The sequence below is a fragment of the Erpetoichthys calabaricus genome, chromosome 2 (assembly GCF_900747795.2).
Source record: "Erpetoichthys calabaricus chromosome 2, fErpCal1.3, whole genome shotgun sequence".
Taxonomy (NCBI): domain Eukaryota; kingdom Metazoa; phylum Chordata; class Cladistia; order Polypteriformes; family Polypteridae; genus Erpetoichthys; species Erpetoichthys calabaricus.
Window position 1 is genome coordinate 306099890 of NC_041395.2, and position 21933 is coordinate 306121822.

Below are 21933 nucleotides of genomic sequence, written 5' to 3' on the forward strand. Positions count from 1 at the left end.
CCATGCTAAAGAGCATGTGCATGGATTTTGCAAGGTTTTAGTTCACATGTGTCTAGTAGTGTGCAGTATGCTTAAACAGAAATGTTGACATAACAGTTATTTTTTTAAAAGAGGCCAAAGGAGTCAGCTTTTAGTAATATTGGGAAGCCCCTTTATAAAGTAAGTCTTTTCTGGTCATTATAAGTGTATTTGACATTGTTGTGTGGTTCCTTTTTATAGATCCTACTGTGATAGCATGTCTGTCTGTCTGTCTGTCTGTCTGTCTTTGTGAAACACCTCACAAAGCGTGGCTGACAGGCCGGTATATGTGCTAGACTAGTAAGCACCTCACATAATCCTCCGCTGTCTAGTCTCTTCATCTCCAACGCAAGATAGCTCCCAAATAAAATAGAGGAGCTGGAACTTACCATCTCCATGCAGAACATCTAGGACTGCTGCATTATGGTAATTATGGAGACGTGGCTCAATGCGACAATTCTGGATGAGGCTATTAAGCTAGAGGGCTGTGTATTACACCGGGCCAACGGGACTACAGCAGGGGAGTAGGATTGTGTGAATACACAAAAAAATAACTGGTGTATAAATGCTAAGATCAAATGGAATATGTGTCAATAAAATGTCGTCCATTCTATTTGCCAAGGGAACTTAACAGTTGTTATAGTCACTGCTGTATACGGACCTCCGAATGCTAACACTACAATTGCCTTGGGCTTTCTGCTAACTTCCATTACCAAACAACAGAATGCCCACCCAGACGGAGTGTTTGTAACAGCAGGTGATTTTTAACCAGGCCAATGTAAAGGTTGTGCTCCCTAAATTCTATCAACATCTCCAATGTCCCACAAGAGAAAAAAAAACATACCTGACCATGTATACAGCAACCTCAAGCATGGGTTTAAAGCATTGCCTCTCCCACATCTGAGCGAGTCTGACCACATCTCTCGGTTTTTAGCTCCAGTATACAGACCTCTTATCAACATGGTCAAACCTACTGTAAGACACATACAGTATAGGGGTGGCCAGGGGGAGCTTCTGAGCAGCTCCAGGACTGCTTCAGTAGCACTGACTGGATTGTATTGGAGGATGACAATATTGATTTATATACTTCTGCTGTACTGTTTTATATAAAGAGCTGCATAGATAATGTCACTATAACAAAACAAATCCATTCTTTCTTCAACAATAAGCTGTGGATGACAAGAGATGTACTAATCTTGCTAAAGTCTCTCAATAAGGCTTTCCACTCTGGTGATAAACAGCAGTACAGTGTTGCCAGGTTGAAGCTGAAGAGGGGCATTACAGATGCTAAAGCTGCCTACAAGTACAAAATTGAGCATCATTTTGACAACTCAGACCCCCGCCATGCATGACTAGGTATACATCACATAACTAAACAAAACAATAATAACAACCTAACTACCAATAGCAGCAGTTCCTCACTGGCAGAGCAGCTTAACTGCTTCTTAGGACGCCATGGGGAGGAGAGACCAGGAACAGTCACAGCCATTATTCCAGCTTCAGATACCAACAGCCAGGTTCTCACTATAGAGTCTGCTGACGTTATACCCACATTCCAGAATATCAATGTATGAAAAATGGTTGGCCCAGGACGAGTTCTCAGAGACTATGCTGTGGAGTTAACAGAGGTATTTAGAAATGTCTTCAATCAATCTCAATCAGTGCACTTCTCCCCTCAGGGAAGAGATATAGAGCATGGACCACAAGACTGATGAACAGTTTCTACCCCAAACCAATTACCAATTATGTAAATCTGAAAGATCATATCCAACATTATTATTTATTTACTAGGGGGCTTTGCCCCCTGCTTGCTTTGCTCGCCAACCCCCAAGCCTCTCGCGTATGTGGATTTCACTTTCACCAAACAACAAATCTTTTAATTCTCGAGGATAGGCCTCTTCATTAGGAAGAAACACAACTTTCCCCTGATGGCAACATGAATTAGATGATCTACAAGTCTCCGACTTAAAGTTTAAATCTGAAAAATATATTTGATTGCTTTTCACTGTTCGATTATTTTACCGAGTAATAATTTCTGTTTGTTAGCGCTAATGCGATCTTTACCATCATTTTTTTGAGACTTTTGAATTTTAGTACTTTCATTATCTCTAACCTGCTCTGCATATGTATCGCGGCAATGTTTTTGAACCTCTTTACGACATTTTACTTTGTCATCTACTCTTTGTCTTTTATTTCTGGCCCCAGACGTGGTTAAATCTTGGCACAAAGTCTCGTCTCACGGAGCTTTAAAGTATCTCTCTGAAAAAGTCACGTCTCGTCCCAGGCTAAAAAGTATCATCGCGTCTCAGAATTTTTTTATATAATACAGAGATTATGTTAACTTGTGCAATATTTTTTTAAAAAAAGCTTTTTTTTCCCTATGCTAACAATTGTGTAATGTGTCAGCTGTCTATGTGAGTATATTAAATGTATGGTTTTTAATAGTGTAGTTTTGAGCATCTTTTCAGGTACTGTACCAGAATCTCATTGCATGTGAACCTTATCTTATCCTATTCTATTTTATTGTATCTTATCTTGTCACAGCCTATCGTATCTAATCTTATCTTAGCTTATCCAATAATTTCTTATCTTATTGTATCTTATCTTAGCATACCTTATCTTAGCTCATCTTATCATTACATATCTTATCTTACCTTATCTTACCCTATCCTATCTCAATCTTTTCTTATCTTATCTGTTCTTATCTTATCTTGCCTTATCTTGTTGTGCCTGGCCTTATCTTTTCTATACTTGCACTGTCAAGTTACTTACATGATCTTTCTAACTGTTACAGTATAAAAAACAAGCAAGGAAAACAAAAGGTTATCTAGATATGAACAAAGTACCCTGTGGTGCATACTCATGTTTTTCCCTCGAACTGAACTAACCTCACAGTACCATTATCTGTAGATTATAATGATTCACTATTTCACTGACAGAATAAGTTGCCATGCATTCACTTGGTGTCTGTAATGGTCAGTCGCAGGAATAAATCTTACCTTTAAATTCAGTTATTCCCTAAAATTTGTCATAACTGAATAGCTATAGCGACCAGACATAATCATGCAAATAAGGGTTTTTTTTTATTTAGGTTATGTTAATTGGTAATTAATTGCAAAGTGTCACTGTTGTAGTGTTATTATGGTGTGTGTGTGTCAGAGAGTAGAGTCGTCCCTGTGATGGACTAGAGTCCAACTGTTTTAAGCCGTTTGTCCAATCCTGGTGAGATTTCCTTTGGCTCCAATAACTCTTAATTAGATTGAGAAGGTTCTAGAACCTGCCTACTGATCTCAGTCCACCTCGAGCTACAGGGTCTAAACAGTCCTCAAACACACTAGAATGTTAGAGACCATGCATATATTTTTGGACTTGTGTTTAATTTTTTTGGCATCATTGACTACATGGTATTCAGGGTTAGTCAGGTGACCCATTAAGGCTAAAAAGAAAAGTAAACCCTTGTGGGTTCAACATACAATGTATAGTTCCCTTAAGGAAGTTCAGCAGTAGGGCTTATTAGGATTTACACAACATGCTCTTATGGGAAGTCAAGCAAGATGACCCCTTTTATTGGCTAAGTGAACCGATTACAATATGCCAAGCTTTTGAGGCAACTGAGTCCCCTTCTTCAGGCTGGCATCCATAATGGCTGACAATGCACAATACTCTACTATTACCACATGCTGCTTTAATTTTTCTTGACACTGTAAAAAATACAACTGTGGTTTTAGTGACATGATTTTATTTTTCATTTATAATGATCCAGCTTATTCATAAGCAAGTCTGTTATATCTGGAAGGAGTTAAAAGGAATTTCAACAAAATAACATTTTTTTAGAGTTGTTATACTAAAAGTTAGAATGTTGAAAGAGTTTTCGAAAAATAGGCTAGCTGAGAGTGTGGGGAATAATATATTCAGGCTGGAATACCTTCTATTATTCTTCTGGTTTTCGTCACATTTTCTTCTACACTTAGAGATCCAGTTAAGGCTACTACTGCTAAGACAAACTACTATTTGCACCAGTGCTTGTGTTCAACTAGTGAAAAAGAATTGACTTTTGTCCTGAGCCTGGTCACCTCATTCTTTCAGCATACCCTTCAGCTTTCTTTGCCTATGACCAGCAGCCATACCACATGGACTTCAGAACAGGTCAGGTACATAAAATTAAGTATGTTTGGGCCCAGCCAGTACTTGGATGGGACACCAGCCAGGACAAGCTAGGGCTGCTGCTGGAAGAGGTTTTGGCAAGGACAGCAGGAGGGTGCTTACCATGTGGTCTGAATGAGGATCCCAATGCCCCAGTGCAGTGACAGAGACACTGTGCTGTAAAAATTGCACCATTGTTTGAATGAGACGTGAAATCGAGGTCCTGGCTCTCTGTGGTCATAAAAGATCCCTCAGGATTGTTCATAAAGAGCAAGGTGCATCCCGATGTCCAGGCTAAATTGCCAACCACGGCCTGGTCATTCTGGCCCCCTGTCTCTAATTGCCTCTCTCACCTCTTCACCAAATAACAGCCAATGCGTGGTTAATGTACCGGTGCAAAATGGCTGCCGTTGCATCATCCAGGCAGTTGAAATGTCTCCCCTTTGAGTAGTAACAAAAGCACTATACAGATGTAAAGAATTATTATTATTATTATTATTATTGCTGAAAACTCAAAGGCTGCTTAAATAGAAGTATACTGCAAAGTAGTACCATATTATGTTTCTCAAAAAAATACATATGCTTGCTTTTGGCTACTTGTCAAAATACACTAAACAAGATAAAAAGGCACTTTCAAGCTCTATTTAAAATACTACATCCCTGCCAAAAATCGAACTGCTGCCCAATCCCTGATAACATTTCTAATAATCTGGACCCCCGTTCTAAGCTTCACCAAAATGAAGCTCCTAAGGCTACCAGATAAAGAAGTCTGTGTGGACCACCTACTGGGTACGTTCAACTCTCCTCACACTTCAAAGCAATGTGTACTTTGAAAACTGAAAAGAATTCCACATGAAGTCTCTATAGTGAAATATTTCAAATCAGTTTAATGTGCTGAATGGTTACTACTAACATTTCTGAATTTTTTTAAGAATTAAAAAATAAGTCTTGTCATTGACGACCCAAAGTTGATTTGCATCCCATCAGACACGGTTTTGCTCAAGATTGTTCACCCAAATAATTCAGTAATGAACAACTGCTGCTATTTGTGGCTTTATTGGTCAGTACCGCACATATGAGCCAAGTGATCTTCTCTTTTTCTAATCTAATTTCTAATTGTTTTTTCTAATATTTTCAAAATCAGTCTATAAACCCATTGAAGAGCACATCTTCTCTCGTTATCTCACCTAGCTGCTAATCATTTAATATTGTAGATAATCTACAGAAAAGGTAGAAGGTAAAGGGACCGGGATAATAAATATGTGTCAAATGACAAGCTAAGTTCATAACCCATGAGTTCCAACCAACATTCTTGCTAAAAGAAAAACAAAATTCTAAATAAGACATGGTTAAATAAAACATGCAAAACTTAGAAATCAAACTGCATTTTTGTTAAGCCCAAAACGAAACAAGAGAATCAAAGTCAAAATTTCATACCCAAAAATATTAAAGAACTAACAAGAAAAGGTTTTAGAGAGTATTATGTGCAAACTCAGGTACAAAATGGCCACTAAGATGACCTTTAAACCCCTCAACCTAATTGACCCCTTAAGCCGTGACCTCAGAAATCACACCCTGACAACAGGGACTCACCTCAAGACGATGGGGTGATGGTGGCACCAACAGAGAACTAGAATGGTATCAGACAAAAATAATTTTGTCACATTTAATTAAGGTTTACAAAAATAAATCAGAAACACAGAATTCCCACAGTAATAAAAAAAAAAAACTCTACAGACTCAACAAAGAGTAAAAAACACTAAGTAAATGCTATGAAAATTTTAAAGCAAAGCAAATTCATAACAAAATTGAGGTTAACGTTCCAGCCAAAAATAACCTTTATATCAGGAAGTCCTGGAGAACAATATGTACACAGAAAGTCTACTGTTGATATCAAAATGTTGGATGATTTGGAATGTGGGGATTAACATTTATGCTGTCATGACGATACACCACACTTAAAACATTAACATACTAATTCCATAGGAATGGGGTGGCAGCTGCACCACAAAAAGATGGTACCTGCAAAAACCAATTGCATTTAAATAAATATGAAAATCATTTTAAACCACTTGAAAACAAATTTAAATCAAAAGGTAATAAATTCAACAACCTCAGAAACTATAATAACTATGTCTTTATAAATAGAATTATTTCTTTAAAAAAAAACATGAAATAAAGATTGAAAATGAAACATAATCATAGCAGTAGGATACTCAGGAGGAGATTGGTGGCCAGCTGGTCGGTCGTCCAGATTGTGACTTTATTTACTCAAAGTGGGATTTCAATAAGATCGTGAGGGCCGATTACATATGTAGTAGTACAAAGATTGTTCTGCGCTACTGCTGTAGCAAGTGGGGACATTTCATATTAACCACAGACACAACAAAAAGCTTCTTATCTCTAGGAATGTCAATAACTGGAGATTTCCCTTCTCTAATTCCAATAGCCCATTTCATGTACGTATTACTATGATTTCTATAATATCCCAAATATGTAATAAACATTTGCTTCATTAAATAGATCAGTGGATTTAGAAAGTATTCAGACCTCTTCAGACTGTCTGGATGTACATGACAAATAATAATAATAATAATAATAATAATAATACATTTTATTTATTTAAGTCCACTATTACTATTAATGTAGGCTCTTCTCCAGTATTTTCAAGTTTCAGAACTCCCATTGTGAATTCAAATCTAACTTTTTTACTTCCTACATATAATACTTTTCATTTATTTATATTAAATTTCATCCACAAATCTGCCCAGGCCTGTATGCTGTCCAAGTCTCTCTACAACAATTTAGCTGATTCCACATGATCTGTCCTTCCACCTAGTTTGGCATCTTCTGCAAACTTAATCCATCTACAGATCACACCCTAAATTCACACTTCTTTTAGTGTGATCACTAACCTTTCATTCTCAAAGAATTCCAGCATATTAGTGAAATGCGACCTTTCATATCTTAACCGATGTTGACTATTTGCTAATCCTCCTATTCCTGACAGGTGCTGCTCAATCTTTTCCTTAATAATTGCTTCCTTTAACGTACCTGTGATGCATGTTAAGCTTAGTGGCCTATAGTTACTAGGATCAGCCTGATCACCCATTTTATACAATTGGGAAATATTTGATAGCTTCATGTCTTTAGGAATTTTCCCAGTGTGAAGAGATTCAGGGAAAATATGTATCAAGGGTTTATATCTGTACTTCTGTTAAGGTGATTTTTGGTCAGTGTGGATGACACAAGAAAAGAATGCACACTCCCCAGCCCTGTAACTGCTGACAGCAAAAGGCTGCTATTGAGACCCCTGCAAGCTTGTCTGGCTCTTTGGTTAAGAATGGGCCAGCAGTCTGGTAGGAATACCTGGGGCTACCAGGGGTTTTGTAAGACTATGTTAGAACTGTAGATAATTCAGAGGAGACCAGAAGTGACCTCAGAAGTAGTGCAGGGATTGGTTATAAAAGAGGCCAGTACACATTTCTTGGGTGAACTTGAAATCTGGTGGAGTGTGGATGAGAGTTCACTTGGCAGGAAGAAGAAGAAGAAGAAGAAGAAGAAGAAGAAGAAGAAGAAGAAGAAGAAAATGAGAGGTGCAAGGAGGGAGAAAGGTAGAAGGTGTAGACTTAGGGAGGTATGAAGTGTCTTTTCATTTTTGCTTTACTACCTTATTTATTGTGTTTTGATGTCAAATTCCTGTAACCTTCTTTATTCAGTTGTAATAAATTCTTCCACACTTTCTTAAGCACTCAAGAATAGATGTTATCTGGTCTGGTGATTTGCTGGATTTTAGCCTATTTAATCTATACAGCACATCTCCCTCTACAATTTCCAAGTCACTACGTACCTCCTTAGTAGTCTCTGTTACTTTTGAGAGGTCATCCACTTCTTCACATGTATAAACTTCAATAAAGGGCAAGTTCAAAGTATTTGCTATTTAACTGTCTGTATATTCTAGCTCACCTTCACAATTCAAAATACTGAAAGTATAAAATATTGAAAGAATCGCATTGAATCTTTCTCATCTTTAGATCATCATTCCCATTTCTGTACTTTCCCATTTTACTTCATATTATTCCTTCATTGGGTACAACAGTCCCACACAGCATTCTATTCAACCAATAACTTTCAAGAACATTTCTCTTCACTGCAAATGAAGACAGAATAGGGAAATGTTTCTGAGATTTCTATGCACCTCTCAACCCTTGCTATCAGTCTCTAATCCACACCAGAACAAATGATGTCTAAGAACATATTAGGATGTACCATATAAACTGGAGAATATAAATCAATAGATGTTATAGTCCAGTTCCACCATGTTCGAGTGAGACCATATATAATTACAATTACCATTTAACAAAAAAGCACTAGAAACCATACAAGAAGAGAAATGAGATGCATCCACTGACTAAATGATATGCTAATCAAGGCATACTCCTAAATCTAAAATACATGCTTGAGAGATTCAGAGTGATAAAACAAAAAGCATAATCTAAGACATTCTTCATCTCCCTGGAACAGAAGGTAACCATTTTGACATTTTGAGAGGTGACTGGAAGAGCTATTGAACAAGTTTAGCAGTTTGCTTACCAAACAAATTTCACAATTGGAGTGGGCACGTCTTGTTTATAATTTTTGTTTTTATTGTTTTTAGAGGATCCAGGTCTGGCCCATTATTATAAATCTTTTTTGTAATAAAAAAACTTCTGGAAATATCACTCTCAGTGCCCCTCCATAGAATAGGCTGCATAACCTTCCTGTAAATGTTGACTTTTTTGGTAGCTGTTAAACATTATGACAGCCTTTACCATGTTATTTATATTGTAAATTTTAACACATTTTAATATTCTGACACACTTTGTTCAGCATAATAAATACAAGTTGTAAGGAAACATTTTGCTGTCATTAACAAACAAACCAGACAATTCAAGGAATTTTGCAAATATACGTTAATGTTAAATTGACTCATGTAACCGATTAAAAGTACAGAGAAATGCATGCAAATTTTTTAACTAAAAAATTAAAAATATTGCCGTGGTTCTGTTTCAGTCATTTGCTGTCAGCTTGATGTTTCTCACCTTTTGGTCATGGCTGTAAGCCAGTATCCAGTCTTCATGTCGGGGATGAAACAGCAGACTAAGAATGTAGAAGTTCAAACGAAATTTCTGATAGTTGGCTCCTTCATCTGAGCTGATGAGCACACTGCTTTCAATCTCCGGATCACTTAGGAGCATTATCTATGAGAGACATTAAAAAATAAAAAAAACAAAGAGAGAGAAGAACATTCGTTTATGAGAGTATTGAAAGGGCTTTTCATTCATAGATCTGCCTTAAGCACCAGATGGAGAGTAAATCAATAACCTGGCCATTCATTCATTTCACCTTCACTTTAGAAAGTCTTACTTTTAAAAGCAAAAGCAGCAAGGTTGGTTGAGTTTGATGATCTAAAGATCTTCAATTGACATTTCATTTCTTCACATGCGGTATCTTTAGAAAATGACCATCCACTCTCTTGTTATAGCTTTTAAAATGCTTTGTTCTCTTTTGAACAAGATTTTTTTTTCCTTCATTTTATTTTTTTCTATAATGGGACTGTATGGCATATAAGGCAAAATTAATCTGGCAGGATAAGGCACTTAGGCAGACTCACAGAAAAATGAACACACTCAAAGAAAATGTTTTAAACTTTAAAACGTAAGAAGCCACTGTTGGCTTTTTATTAAAAGGAAACTTACGGCGGTTACTACATATTTACAACCTCTTGTTCATGCTCAGGCCTACACTGCTGAAAATAAAGAGTCTTTAGAAAGTATTCAGACCCCTTGACTGTTTAAATATTTATTATGTTGCAGCTTTATGCTAAAATTGTTACACTCAATACCCCATAATGACGAAGTGAAAACAGAGTTTTAGAAATTTTTTGGAAATTTATTAAACATACAAAATTGAAATATCAGATTGACACAAGTATTCAGACCCTTTGCTATGACAGTTTAAACTTGGCTCAGGTGCATCCATTCTCTTGATCATTGTAAAGATTATCACACACGTGCGCACGGGAGGCAGCTAAAGCCCTTGAATAAAAGTAATACCATGCCAGACCAGGAGGAGGCGATGTGCACTGACCCCTTTCTCTTACTTCTCTACAGACCAGTTATGGGAAAGTTTTGACTACAATTACATAATTTCCTCTGGTCTACGAAACAACCACCATCTTTTCCACACCTAATCTATTCTGTTTTGGACTCAGACCTGTAAACAGTTTTCAAGAATTCAACAATTGTCAAAGGATTCAACAAAGAACTAAAAAAATGGTTTGGGGCAGCCACCTATATAATTTTTCCCGGGTGCAAAATACTTGAAAACTGTGTACAGGTCTGAGTCCAAAACAAAACAGATTAGGTGTGGAAATGATGGCAGTTTTAAGGCAGACCAGAGGAAATGATGTAATTGGAGTCAGAACTGGAAGTGAGGTCATCCGTTGGGCCGGAACCAGAAGTGATGTTCCGGTGGAATTTCCCGTAAGTAGTCTGCAGAGAAGTGAGAGAAAAGTCAATGCACATTGCCTCCCCCTGGTCTGGCATGGTATTACTTTTATTCAAGCCCTTTAGCTGCCTCCCATGCGCACGAGTGTGACAAGATGTTTCTCCACCACCTTGTTTGGAGTTTACATGTGCTCAGTTTAATTGATTGTAACTTAGGAAAGTTACAGACCTGTCTATAGAAGGTCTCACAAGTTGACAACATGTTTCAGAGCAAAAACTAAACCATTAAGTTCAAGAAATTGCCTGCACAAAGAGAGACAGAATTGCATGGAGGCACAGATCTGGGGAAAGCTACAACAATTCTGGCAGTATTGAAGGCTCCCAAGAGTGCAGTGGCATCCATAATTCTTAAATGGAAAAAGTTTGGAACAGCCACATATTTTCCTCGAGCTTGCTGCCCGGCCAAACTGAGCAATGGAAGGGAGATTGGTAAGGGAGGTGGCCAAGAACTGATGGTAGCTCTGGCTGAGCTCCAAAGAACCTGTGTGGAGAAGGGATAAGTGATACTTCCCTAATCTGGGTTAAAGGGCAGAGTGGCCAAATGACATAAGAAAGCCAGGTCTGAGTTAGCAAAAAGCTATCTAAAGGACTCTTAGACTAAGAGGAAAAAGATTCTCTTGTGTATTGAAACTAAGATTGAACTATTTGGCCACAATTGTAAATGTAATGTCTGCAGGAAACCAGGCACCACTTATTACCTGCACAATACTATGTCAACAGTGAAGCATTGTGGTGGCAGCATCATGCTATGGAGCTAGTCAGGGATGAGGGACAGCTGAACAAATAACAGAGATATCTCTAATGAAGACCTGCTCCAGGGTGGGCCTCAAACTGGGCAGAAGATTTAACCTCCAACAGGACAATGACCGTAAGCACATAGCAAAAACGGCACAAGAGTGGCTTAGGGACAACTCTGTGAATATTCCTGAGTGCTCAACCAGGCTCCACACTTAATCCCTGTTAAACATCTCTGGAGACACCTGACAATTGGTCTGCATTCAACCTGACAGAGCTTGAGAGGATCTGCAGTGAAGAATGGACGAAAATCCCTAATTCCAGGTGTGTGTAGCTGGTCACACTCAAGAAGACTCCAGACAGTAATTGCTGCCAAAGATGCTTCAACAAAGTACTGAGTAGAGAGTCTGAATTTTGAAAAAATCCTTAACACTTTGTTTCACTTTGTCATTTTGAGGTATTGAGTTTAGCTTGATGAGGGAAAAATGTATTTAAAAGATTTCAGCCGAAGCCTGCAACATAACAAAATGTGAAAAAAGTGAAGGGGTCTGAATACTTTCAGAATGCACTGCATATGACTACACACATACAATTATACTGCATTGCTTTACTGTAACTATGTCTTCACCACAGCTGTTTCAAGCCTGGCCTCCTACTCCATTGCATACCATCTCTTCAGTGCAGTTGTTCTTCCCCTCTGAACCTCAACACAGATTAAGGATGCACTGTAATGCAATTTAACTCCTAGGCTGCTCATTCCCCATCTTCTGGCTTCATTTCTAAAGCTGACCCATCAGCTGCAGATGTGGGGTTAAAAAGATGGATGAGCAAAGGAAGGTCTGATCAGACAGACTGGAGCTTGACAGGTGGAATGTGACAGAAACCACTGCACACATAAGCACTTATCGAAATGCTTCACCGTTTCAGACGTTTTTACACATAAATGTGTCAAAAGGTAACCTTTTTAAGTCTGGAAAAAAGGTAATGGTACTAAATGGTTAAACTTTATACTAATGGCCATGCCTCATGGTAGTCATTTTTTAGGAATCCTTTGCTTCCCTGTAACGAGGACAACTAGTAATCATGAAGAATCAAAGAGGGTTTCTTAAATATTTTAATTTGAGAACCCAAGTAAGAAAATTGGTACCATGCTGGCACCCCTGTAGTGGATTAGTATCATAATGTCAAAGGAGCCATAACTAGACAAAGAACAATGTCTATATAATAAAAAATTAGATATTTGTGTTTTCTTTCAAGTATCTCTCTCACGTGAATATTACCAAAAGAGAAAAATTGAAAGCAAATGTATTGTTAATAAAACATTAATTAGAATTCAAACCTGGGAATAGATTCTTGAGGTGTAAGTGCTTAGTGCACACTTTAGAAAATCTGACAAAAGTCAATTCTTGCAGTGCAGCACAAAAATGTTAACTTTGTCACCTGACTTATAGTACCAAATAAAGAATAAAATGAATCAATGAAGTTTATTTATCTTAAGTGGCATTTAAATAAAATGCTTTAAAATGAGCTACACCATAACTATAACATTTCTCTAAATGAGTTTGCAAATACTTCTACATATCCCAGTTTTCTTGTAAGAATTCAATTCAAGTAGCTAAATTATTCCTATAAACTACATGCACTATTTGTTTATATGGTTAAAATAATAAATCTGGCAGAATAATTTGTCAAACACGTCCAGTTTGAAATATTTAATGCTACCAACTGGCATTGTGCTGAATATCTACAGCTTGTCTCACGCTTTTGATATTTTCTGGTGTTCTTACTGTTCTCAATGCTCTAAACACTTATTTCACATTACCAGTAAACTGAAATTTCTCTAACCTGTTGGAAATAGAATCCCGAGGAGGAACTCTTGCCCTTCACTGCACCTCTGCTGCTGCACAATTAGATTCAATGTATGCCATAACAGCAAACCTGTGATGAAGCACTCACCAGTTGTGTATGGCCACTGAAATTGCTTTCAGTATTTGGCACTGCCATATGATTGCACAAGATATACCCCCACACTATTCACATATTGCCAAGCCACTACAGATGATTCAAAATGCAGCAGCATGTCTGGTGTTCGACCAACCAACATGGGCACATGTCAGTCCTCTCTTCAGATTACTAGACTGGCTCCTTGTAGCAGCACATATTTAATTCAAATCCTTGATGCTTGCCTGCAGAGTACTCAGCAGATCTGCACCTATAAATATGGAGACACCTGTAAGATCTTGTGCTCTTTCTTTACCACTTGGGCATCATGATGAATGGTGTCTGGAGACACCACCTTTGGGTTGCATCAAATCTCAGTCCAGAATCTTTTGAAATGTTGATGCTAGCTCATGGAATGAGCTGCCCACATCCAACCTGAACTGTTGACTCCCTCTCTGTGTTTAAAAAACATTTTGAAGACTTTATCTTTGAAGAATTTCTGACTGATTTTAGCTGTTACTTTTTTTTAAATCTACGAATTGTAAGCCGCTTGTATTTTGTTCTGCGCTCTCAATCAATTTCTAGCATTGTCCTGTAGCACTTTGTCCAAAATGGCCACCCCGACTGATGTTTACTCAGTTATGTTGACCCCTCCCCCCTTTGTAAGTCACTTTGGATAAAAGACTCTGCTAAGCAAATAAATGTAAATGTAAATTTCAAGCTTGTTTAATGGCTAAAAAAGCAGCCAAAACACTGACAAACCAGCGGAAGTTTCAGCCACTGATTTATTAGCTGTTGGATCTTTTGACATGACCAGAATTGCCGGAACATGAAATAAAAAAATGTCAGTTATGAGCTTATTTGAAAATTCACAAACCTATCGTGTCAATACGACATACAGGATGTAATTTTTGAAAAAGCCAATGACTGACATGAATCTAATGTAAAATGTAGTAAAAAAAAAAATCAGGGTACAGAAGATTATTATGTCTTCCTAAAAAGCAATAAAATAAAACATTAATATAAAAACAAAAATCAATGTTTACTTATTTGAATGATGCCTTTATCCAGGGTACAATTGGTTATATTTCTTTTGTTTTTACAGTTAGAGCACAGACAGGTAAATGATTTGCTTATGGTCACATGGTGTCAGTAGTGGGATTTGAACCCACAGTGTCAGGGTTTAAAGTCCAAGGCCTTAACCACTATGCCAAACTACCTGCGTCAGGTTAAACAATAACAAAAGGCTGCAGGATCAAATTCTATTCAGTAGTTAAATTGTGTTACAGTAATCCCTCCTCCATCGCGGGGGTTGCGTTCCAGAGCCACCCGCGAAATAAGAAAATCTGCGAAGTAGAAACCATATGTTTATATGGTTATTTTTATATTGTCATGCTTGGGTCACAGATTTGCGCAGAAACACAGGAGGTTGTAGAGAGACAGGAACGTTATTCAAACACTGCAAACAAACATTTGTCTCTTTTTCAAAAGTTTAAACTGTTCTCCATGACAAGACAGAGATGACAGTTCTGTCTCACAATTAAAAGAATGCAAACATATCTTCCTTTTCAAAGGAGTGTGCGTCAGGAGCAGAGACTGTCATAAAGACAGAGAAAACAAACAAATCAATAGGGCTGTTTGACTTTTAAGTATGCGAAGCACCGCGGCACAAAGCTGTTGAAGGCGGCAGCTCACACCCCCTCCGTCAGGAGCAAGGAGAGAGAGAGAGAGAGAGAGAGAGATAGAGAGAGACAGAGAAAAACAAACATGCAAAAATCAATACGTGCCCTTCGAGCTTTTAAGTATGCGAACCACGTGCAGCATGTCGCTTCACTAAGCAGCTGCACAGAAGGTAGCCACATGAAGATAATCTTTCAGCATTTTTAGACGAGCGTCCGTATCGTCTAGGTGTGCAAACAGCCCCCCTGCTCACACCCCCTACGTCAGGATCAGAGAAAGCGCAAGAGAGAGAAAGAGAAAAGTAAGTTGGGTAGCTTCTCAGCCATCTGCCAATAGTGTCCCTTGTATGAAATCAACTGGGCAAACCAACTGAGGAAGCATGTACCAGAAATTAAAAGACCCATTGTCCTCAGAAATCCGCGAACCAGCAAAAAATCCGCGATATATATTTAAATATGCTTACATATAAAATCCACGATAGAGTGAAGCCGCGAAAGGCGAAGCGCGATATAGCGAGGGATCACTGTATCTCCTTTTGATATTAGTTGGTATAAGTCCTAACACTGGCTCCCATTTAAGCTTAGGGCTGATATTTCAAAATCCTTCTTTTAACTTATAAATCCTTAAATGGCCAAGGCCCTGCTTATTTATCTGAGCTTATCATTACATTACAAACCAGAGCTCACATTGAGATCTCAAAATGCCAGCCTACGTAAGATTCCAAGGATTAATAAAATAACAGTGGGAGGTTGAGCTTTTAGTTACAAAGCCCTGAAGCTGTGGAATGATCTGCCTACTTACTGTATATAAGAGGTGCCCTTTCAGTCTCAGCTTTTAAATCCAGGCTGAAGACGAATTACTTCAGTTTAGGATACCCTGACTAGAGTTGCTGATTAGCTGTGCATACTGCAGTTCTGTTTGTTAATCAAGTGTAGAGAAATATAAATAATACAATATTTTTAAACCAATAGTAACCCTCCTTTATTCTGTTTCTTTCCTCAGTATCTGAATGTGGCACATGGTGCCACTGCTGTACTGCCAGGCTGCTGTCCTACATATGGAAAATTCATTTTAATAAAGAAGCATTGGAATCAATGGATGGAATAATTCTCTCATCAGATTGGGCATCCAGCTAAGAACCTGCCAAAGAAAACCCGTAAGGGGGTAGGTGGGTAGTTGGCCAAGGTCTCCGGGACTGTGTCTGACTTGACGTTCTCTTTTATGATTTTAGTCTCCTCCATTGTTAACTGGCCATAGTTCATTAATTAATTAATGGACAGATACTGTTTGTTTCAATTTAGGTTTAATTAGTTTCTACATTGTTTTTTTACCTAACTGACAAATTGTGTATTTTAACAAATTCGCATTTACATGTATACCAGTTATGTGTTTAGTAATTAGCATCATCTTTACTTGTATTATAAATGAGAATTGTTCATAGCGCTCAGCGCTGTATTGTTTTGTATTATATTATACAAGATTTGAGTGGAGGTTCGTTTTAAAAGGCCCTGTGTAAGAAGCTCTCAGTCTAAAGCACTGCAGAAAAAGGAGAGCCATTCATTTCAGTATAAGAGAATTTTAGAGTAATGATGAAATTAAATTAAATTTTATAGAGCACCCACCATAGTGTATTCCAACTGAGTTTATTTTATTTCACTGATTGAGGAAAGATGACGTAGGGGGCCGTTATAAGGTTTCTGGCTCATGTCAGTCAGTTGTTAAGATGACCCTCTTAAAACCACTTCTGCTGTTCTCAGCAAAGCTTTGCAGAGCAGACTGAAGGCCTCCACTATGCTCACTACATTGGGGAACTGCCATTTAAATTAAAAACACAGATTCAATTACAGCAGTTATTATTAAATAAACTTTCGTCTTCTTGTGACATTGTGACTGCGTACTTATCAAACCAAGAAAATTACACCAATGTGCCAAGCATTTCCCACTCCTGTGCAAGATTCGGGTTAGAAATACAGTAGCACATTTTTCACTGAGTAAAATGCCACCTCTCTTCTCTCAAATCTACCAATGGATTCTCTCTGGCGGTGATTTAGACAAATTGCTTTTTATTAAGAGCCAATAAACAGACAGTGGATTCATAGCCAGTATTCTTTGGCCTAGGTTTGCAGTCTTGCCATTCATTACTGTCAGACGGATGGCAGTAATGCCTTCCTCCTTTTCCCCCTTTTACATCCGGGGACTTGTCAGCTGTAATTGATCGTTTTTAAGGCCTAATCATTTACTATAAAAGTGGATTAAGCTACAGCATTTATTACTTAGGAAAAATTACATGTCAATCTGGCTTATTTCTCTTTCTCATGTAGGGATATAAGAGTTCAGTGCACAACTAAAACAAATTTTCACAGTCACAAATGCAATGCACAGGAGCAGAATTTGTGGTTTCAATCACATTGTAGAAGACATGAGGCTTACCTCACCTCTGTGTCATTTTATAATAATTAAAAAATACCCTCACACTCCACTTGGAGGCATCAATGAACATCTAGTTAAATTATTACTGCTTTTTTTATGTATAAGAGGCAAGCCTCATTTGTCTACATAATTATGGACAGAACAAAGAAATTCATGGTAGGTTAACTGACAACTGTGCATTATATCTGTATTTTTGTAATTATAGGTGTTGTGCATAACTCTTCAATGTCTTGACTAGGGATGGCTCCTGCGTTGAGATTTTTGTAAACAAAATGGGCTCCAGCACCATGGGACACTGTCCTGGGGAAAGCACGTTTGACAATATTTGGATTGATGGAGAAATGCGCTAGGAGGAATTAGGAACACAAAGAGCATGGCCACAAAGGAGAACATGCTCTCTCAATCATCACAGCTGTAGGTCACTTGAAATGAGATGGATGTCTGTCATGTTTATCTGTGTGTCCTATAATCACTGAGCAATTACATGGAAATTGGATGCAGAAGAAAGTTCCATTTGAGAGTGTCTTCCACAAATGTAGGTTCTCCCTTCTCTCTTTCCATCTCCATCTAATGTCCGTCTATTCTATTGTCTATCTATTAAGAGAGGCAGTTGCCTCAAAAGTGGACTCTTTGATGAATTATGTGGCCACATCAGGCTTCCAATCTATTCATACTGATCTAGCCTTTTCAAAGTAGGCCTTGAAGGTACCTTGGAACCTCTTCCTCTGGCCATCAAAGATTCTATGGCCTTGGGTAAGTAAACAGTACACCATTTCGCTGAAGACGCAGTAATTGAACATTCTGTGGCAGTGTACCATCCAGTGGAGTTGTTTCTGCATTGTTTTAATGTTGGTCATCTTTGCACAGTTGGACATGCTGTAATTAAAGTGGTAATCCTCCTATTTGATATATAGAATCCTCAAGAGGCTGTACTGATAGAAACACTCAAGAGCTATTAAGCTACATGAGTACTAATCCACATCTTCTAGTGCAGTTACAATCCTTCATGTTCCTTACATTGTCAAAAAAATAAATATCCCATATTTATGTTGTTGTTAATCAAATTTGTTTTCTAATACTGTGAAAAAAATGAATTAATTTGGAATGTATAAATGATTTGCAGCAATTAGATGAGGCAAAGATTGGTGCCCTGCAGAGATATAATGCTAAACTCACTGAAATATGGAGGAGCAGCAAAGGGTTACATTTAGCAATCAGTCTGATTCCTTCAGGGATGCACAGTTTTATAAATTATTTATCTATTAGCATCATTATTTTGCATTTTTAAATTACATTCAGTTACTCAGCACACGTATGGTCGAGGGGCCACAAGCTTAACCTAGACAACTAGCAGTGTAACATTCTGGAAATGGAAATGGAGCTGCTGAATCACTTTCTGACCGTGACTCAGTATCATTCTGTCATTTGACTGGCATGAGCTCAAAAAAGGAAAACAAAAAGGAAAAACCATTGGAATATACCACCTTTGTACTTGTAAAGTGGTGTAGGACAGTATTTGCTATTGAAAGGTCCCATAAAAAATAAAGGTTGTTCATTAGTCTGTGCCAGATTTTGTATTTAACAATGGTGTCCTTTGTTACTTTACCTGACAATTTTCCAAATGAATAAATATCGGAACTTTTAAAGATTGGCAAACGATTTAGAATTTCACTCACTAAGGCTGTTGAAATGGGTGAGATGTTTGACCCTTACAAAACTTAACATCCTTTTAACTATATGGGGAGCAGCATAATGGACCACTGGTCAGCAACACTGCCTCACAGCTCCTGAAGACAGAGTTTGAATCCTGACCCTGTTTCTTTTGCTGTGAAATTTGTAAATTCAGCTTGTCTTTAAATGGTCTTTTCTCTAGGCACTGAAAATTCTTCTCCCACATTCCTAAGGTGGCATTTTAAGTTACTGGTGACTCTTGATTGGCCTGGTATGAGCAGGTTTGGCTACCTGTCCAAACTTGGTTTCAGCCGTGCAAATGACGCTGCTAAGATCAGGTTCAGTTATTCCAACTCTGAAACTGGATTTAAAAAGTTCAGAAAATAGATACTACTATCACTACTATTAATACTACTACTATTGATAATATTTATATTAATTATTAATATCCCATCCTTCAAATGAGACATGAAACCAACATCTTTCATAAAAGATAACTGGCCATTTTGTGCATTTCCTGATGTGCTGAATAAATTGTCCAGCACAGCCTGGACTTTCAGGTCCACTAATCACCCCCGTGTCCCTTACTGACTAACTATCTCTCTCATACCTTCACCACCTAATAGCTAATGTGTGGTGAGCATACTTTTTCCAGTTTTCTGTGGTGGCGATCTGCACCACCACTGCCTGAGCAAGGCACCATGCAGTCCCTTCATTAATGGATTGAAGGCCAGATGGCCTTCAAGACCATCATCATCTAATTCTTCCACGTGAAGCCTGAAAAGCATGAGGACTGACTGAGATCATTTATGTAAGGTAGAATGCCCAGTGGGGGCATTATAGATTTTTATAGATTTTTTTTTTCTCCAACCCTCTGAAGTTTTAATTTTTTTTTTGTTTTCTCTGTCCTCCTGGCCATCAGACCTTACTTTATTCTTTATTACTTAGCATTGCCTAATCTTATTTTTTTCTTTTTCTTTTTTCTTTCTTCATCCTGTAAAGCACTTTGAGCTACATCATTTGTATGAAAATGTGCCATATAAATAAATGTTGTTGTTGTTGTTGTACTGGCACACAAATGGATGTTGTTGCATCATCCAGGTGGATCTGGCACATTGGTGGTGGTTGAAGTTGCTCCCCTACTGTCTCTGAAAAGTGCTTTGAGTAGGTTAGAAAATTGCCATATTCATATCATTAATTTTATATTATAATACATAAGAAGCTGACTAAAAAAGGCAGGCATAGTTATGGGATGCACTCTTGATATGCTGGAGGAAGTAGAGGAGGACAGAATGGAGATAAAACCGAGTGATATTATAAAAAATGCTGCTCATCCTACTAATTATTAAGCAGAAATGTGTCAAGAAATGCTACTGGGGCTCCTACATGCCACTGGTAATATGCCTTTACATTGCCTCAATGGGACTGCTCTTATCTTTAGCCAAGAGGTTTACTTCTTTTTGTAATTCTTATGTGTATTATTGGGTGGACATTGTTGTTTGTCATAATATTTTTAGGATCTATCTATCTATCTACCTACGAGATCCACTGTATTGAATCCTCTCAGGCAAAGCATAAAAAAGAAAACAATAAAGAACAATTTAAGAACATTTACGTTAGGCAGAATGCCCAATGAGGGCTGGGTGGTCTCCGGCCTGTAACCCCTCAGATTTTGTTTATGTCTTCAGCTTAACTGGCCTTTCCTATTTTTCTGTTGACCCTGGTCGCCTGGGGCCTCACGCATAACGCCATGCATAGAATTCACACTAAAACATGGCATATGGAGCAAAGCGGAAATGTGCGTATGCACAAAAAAATCCAGATAAATCTGTGCGTACACCAACTTCCACGTTCTTCCACTACATAAATCCCATTCTGCATTAAAAGTAACGCACATACTGCCACCACTCCCCAACTCCTCCCAGAATTATACCTCTCTGAATATGCAAATTAATATAAATAGCCCTTAAGCTCAGCGTTCTGTGAAAAGACAATGGCAAAAGCACAGGGGCAACAGAAGAATTTCAACGAATACCAAGTGGAGGCAAGGAAAAACGTACTATTTGTTGGTTTAAACAGTGGTATAAACAACAAAAGGAAGTTGATCGAGTAACAGAGTGGCGGAGAAACTCGAAAGTTCAAGTTCAGAAAGTCGCAAAGTGTGCGAAATAAATACGAAGTGGTCAGATATCAAAGTCGCTGTGAAAAGGGGAGCTGAATCTCACCGTCTGAGTGTCATATGGAAGCGTATTAGGGTACAGAGAAAAGAAAAACAAAATAGGGACTCAGTTGAAAAAAATGTCCAAATGTCAACTTTAATCTTGAAATTTCCACTTTAATCATGAACTTTATTTTCTCATCAAAGTAGAACATCATAAACTTCATCTTAAAATCGTTTAATTTACTAGTTTCTCAGATCCCATTGTAACTAAAGTAGCACGTTAAATGCTTTCTATGTGTTCTTCTATGTGCTCTATGTGTGTGAATCACTATGTGCTTCTTAAATGGGCTTTCTCTTACTCCAACAGGACACAGAATCCATTACATTCCTGATATTAGAGCTCTCTGAACAATTTAAATATTAAGATGTATACTTGATATCATTTTCATAATAATAGGAATTAAAGCATATATATTAAACATGGGGACACGGTGGCGCAGTATTAGCGATGAGCTGGAGCCCTGTCTAGAGATTGTTCCTGCCTCCTGCAAGATGCTTGTTGCGTGACCTTCAATGAAATAATTTATTGCAGCAGTACTGTCTCTT

At 37.9% G+C, this 21933-nt stretch overlaps 1 protein-coding gene across 1 annotated transcript in view; it reads right to left on the minus strand.

Annotated features, from left to right (window-relative positions):
• sorcs3a (sortilin related VPS10 domain containing receptor 3a) overlaps positions 1-21933 on the minus strand; it is a 1273344-nt gene that overhangs the window by 491988 nt on the left and 759423 nt on the right. The window contains exon 4 of the mRNA XM_051922209.1: positions 9243-9401. Coding sequence (XP_051778169.1) covers positions 9243-9401 — 159 coding nt within the window. The remainder of the gene's footprint in view (positions 1-9242; positions 9402-21933) is intronic.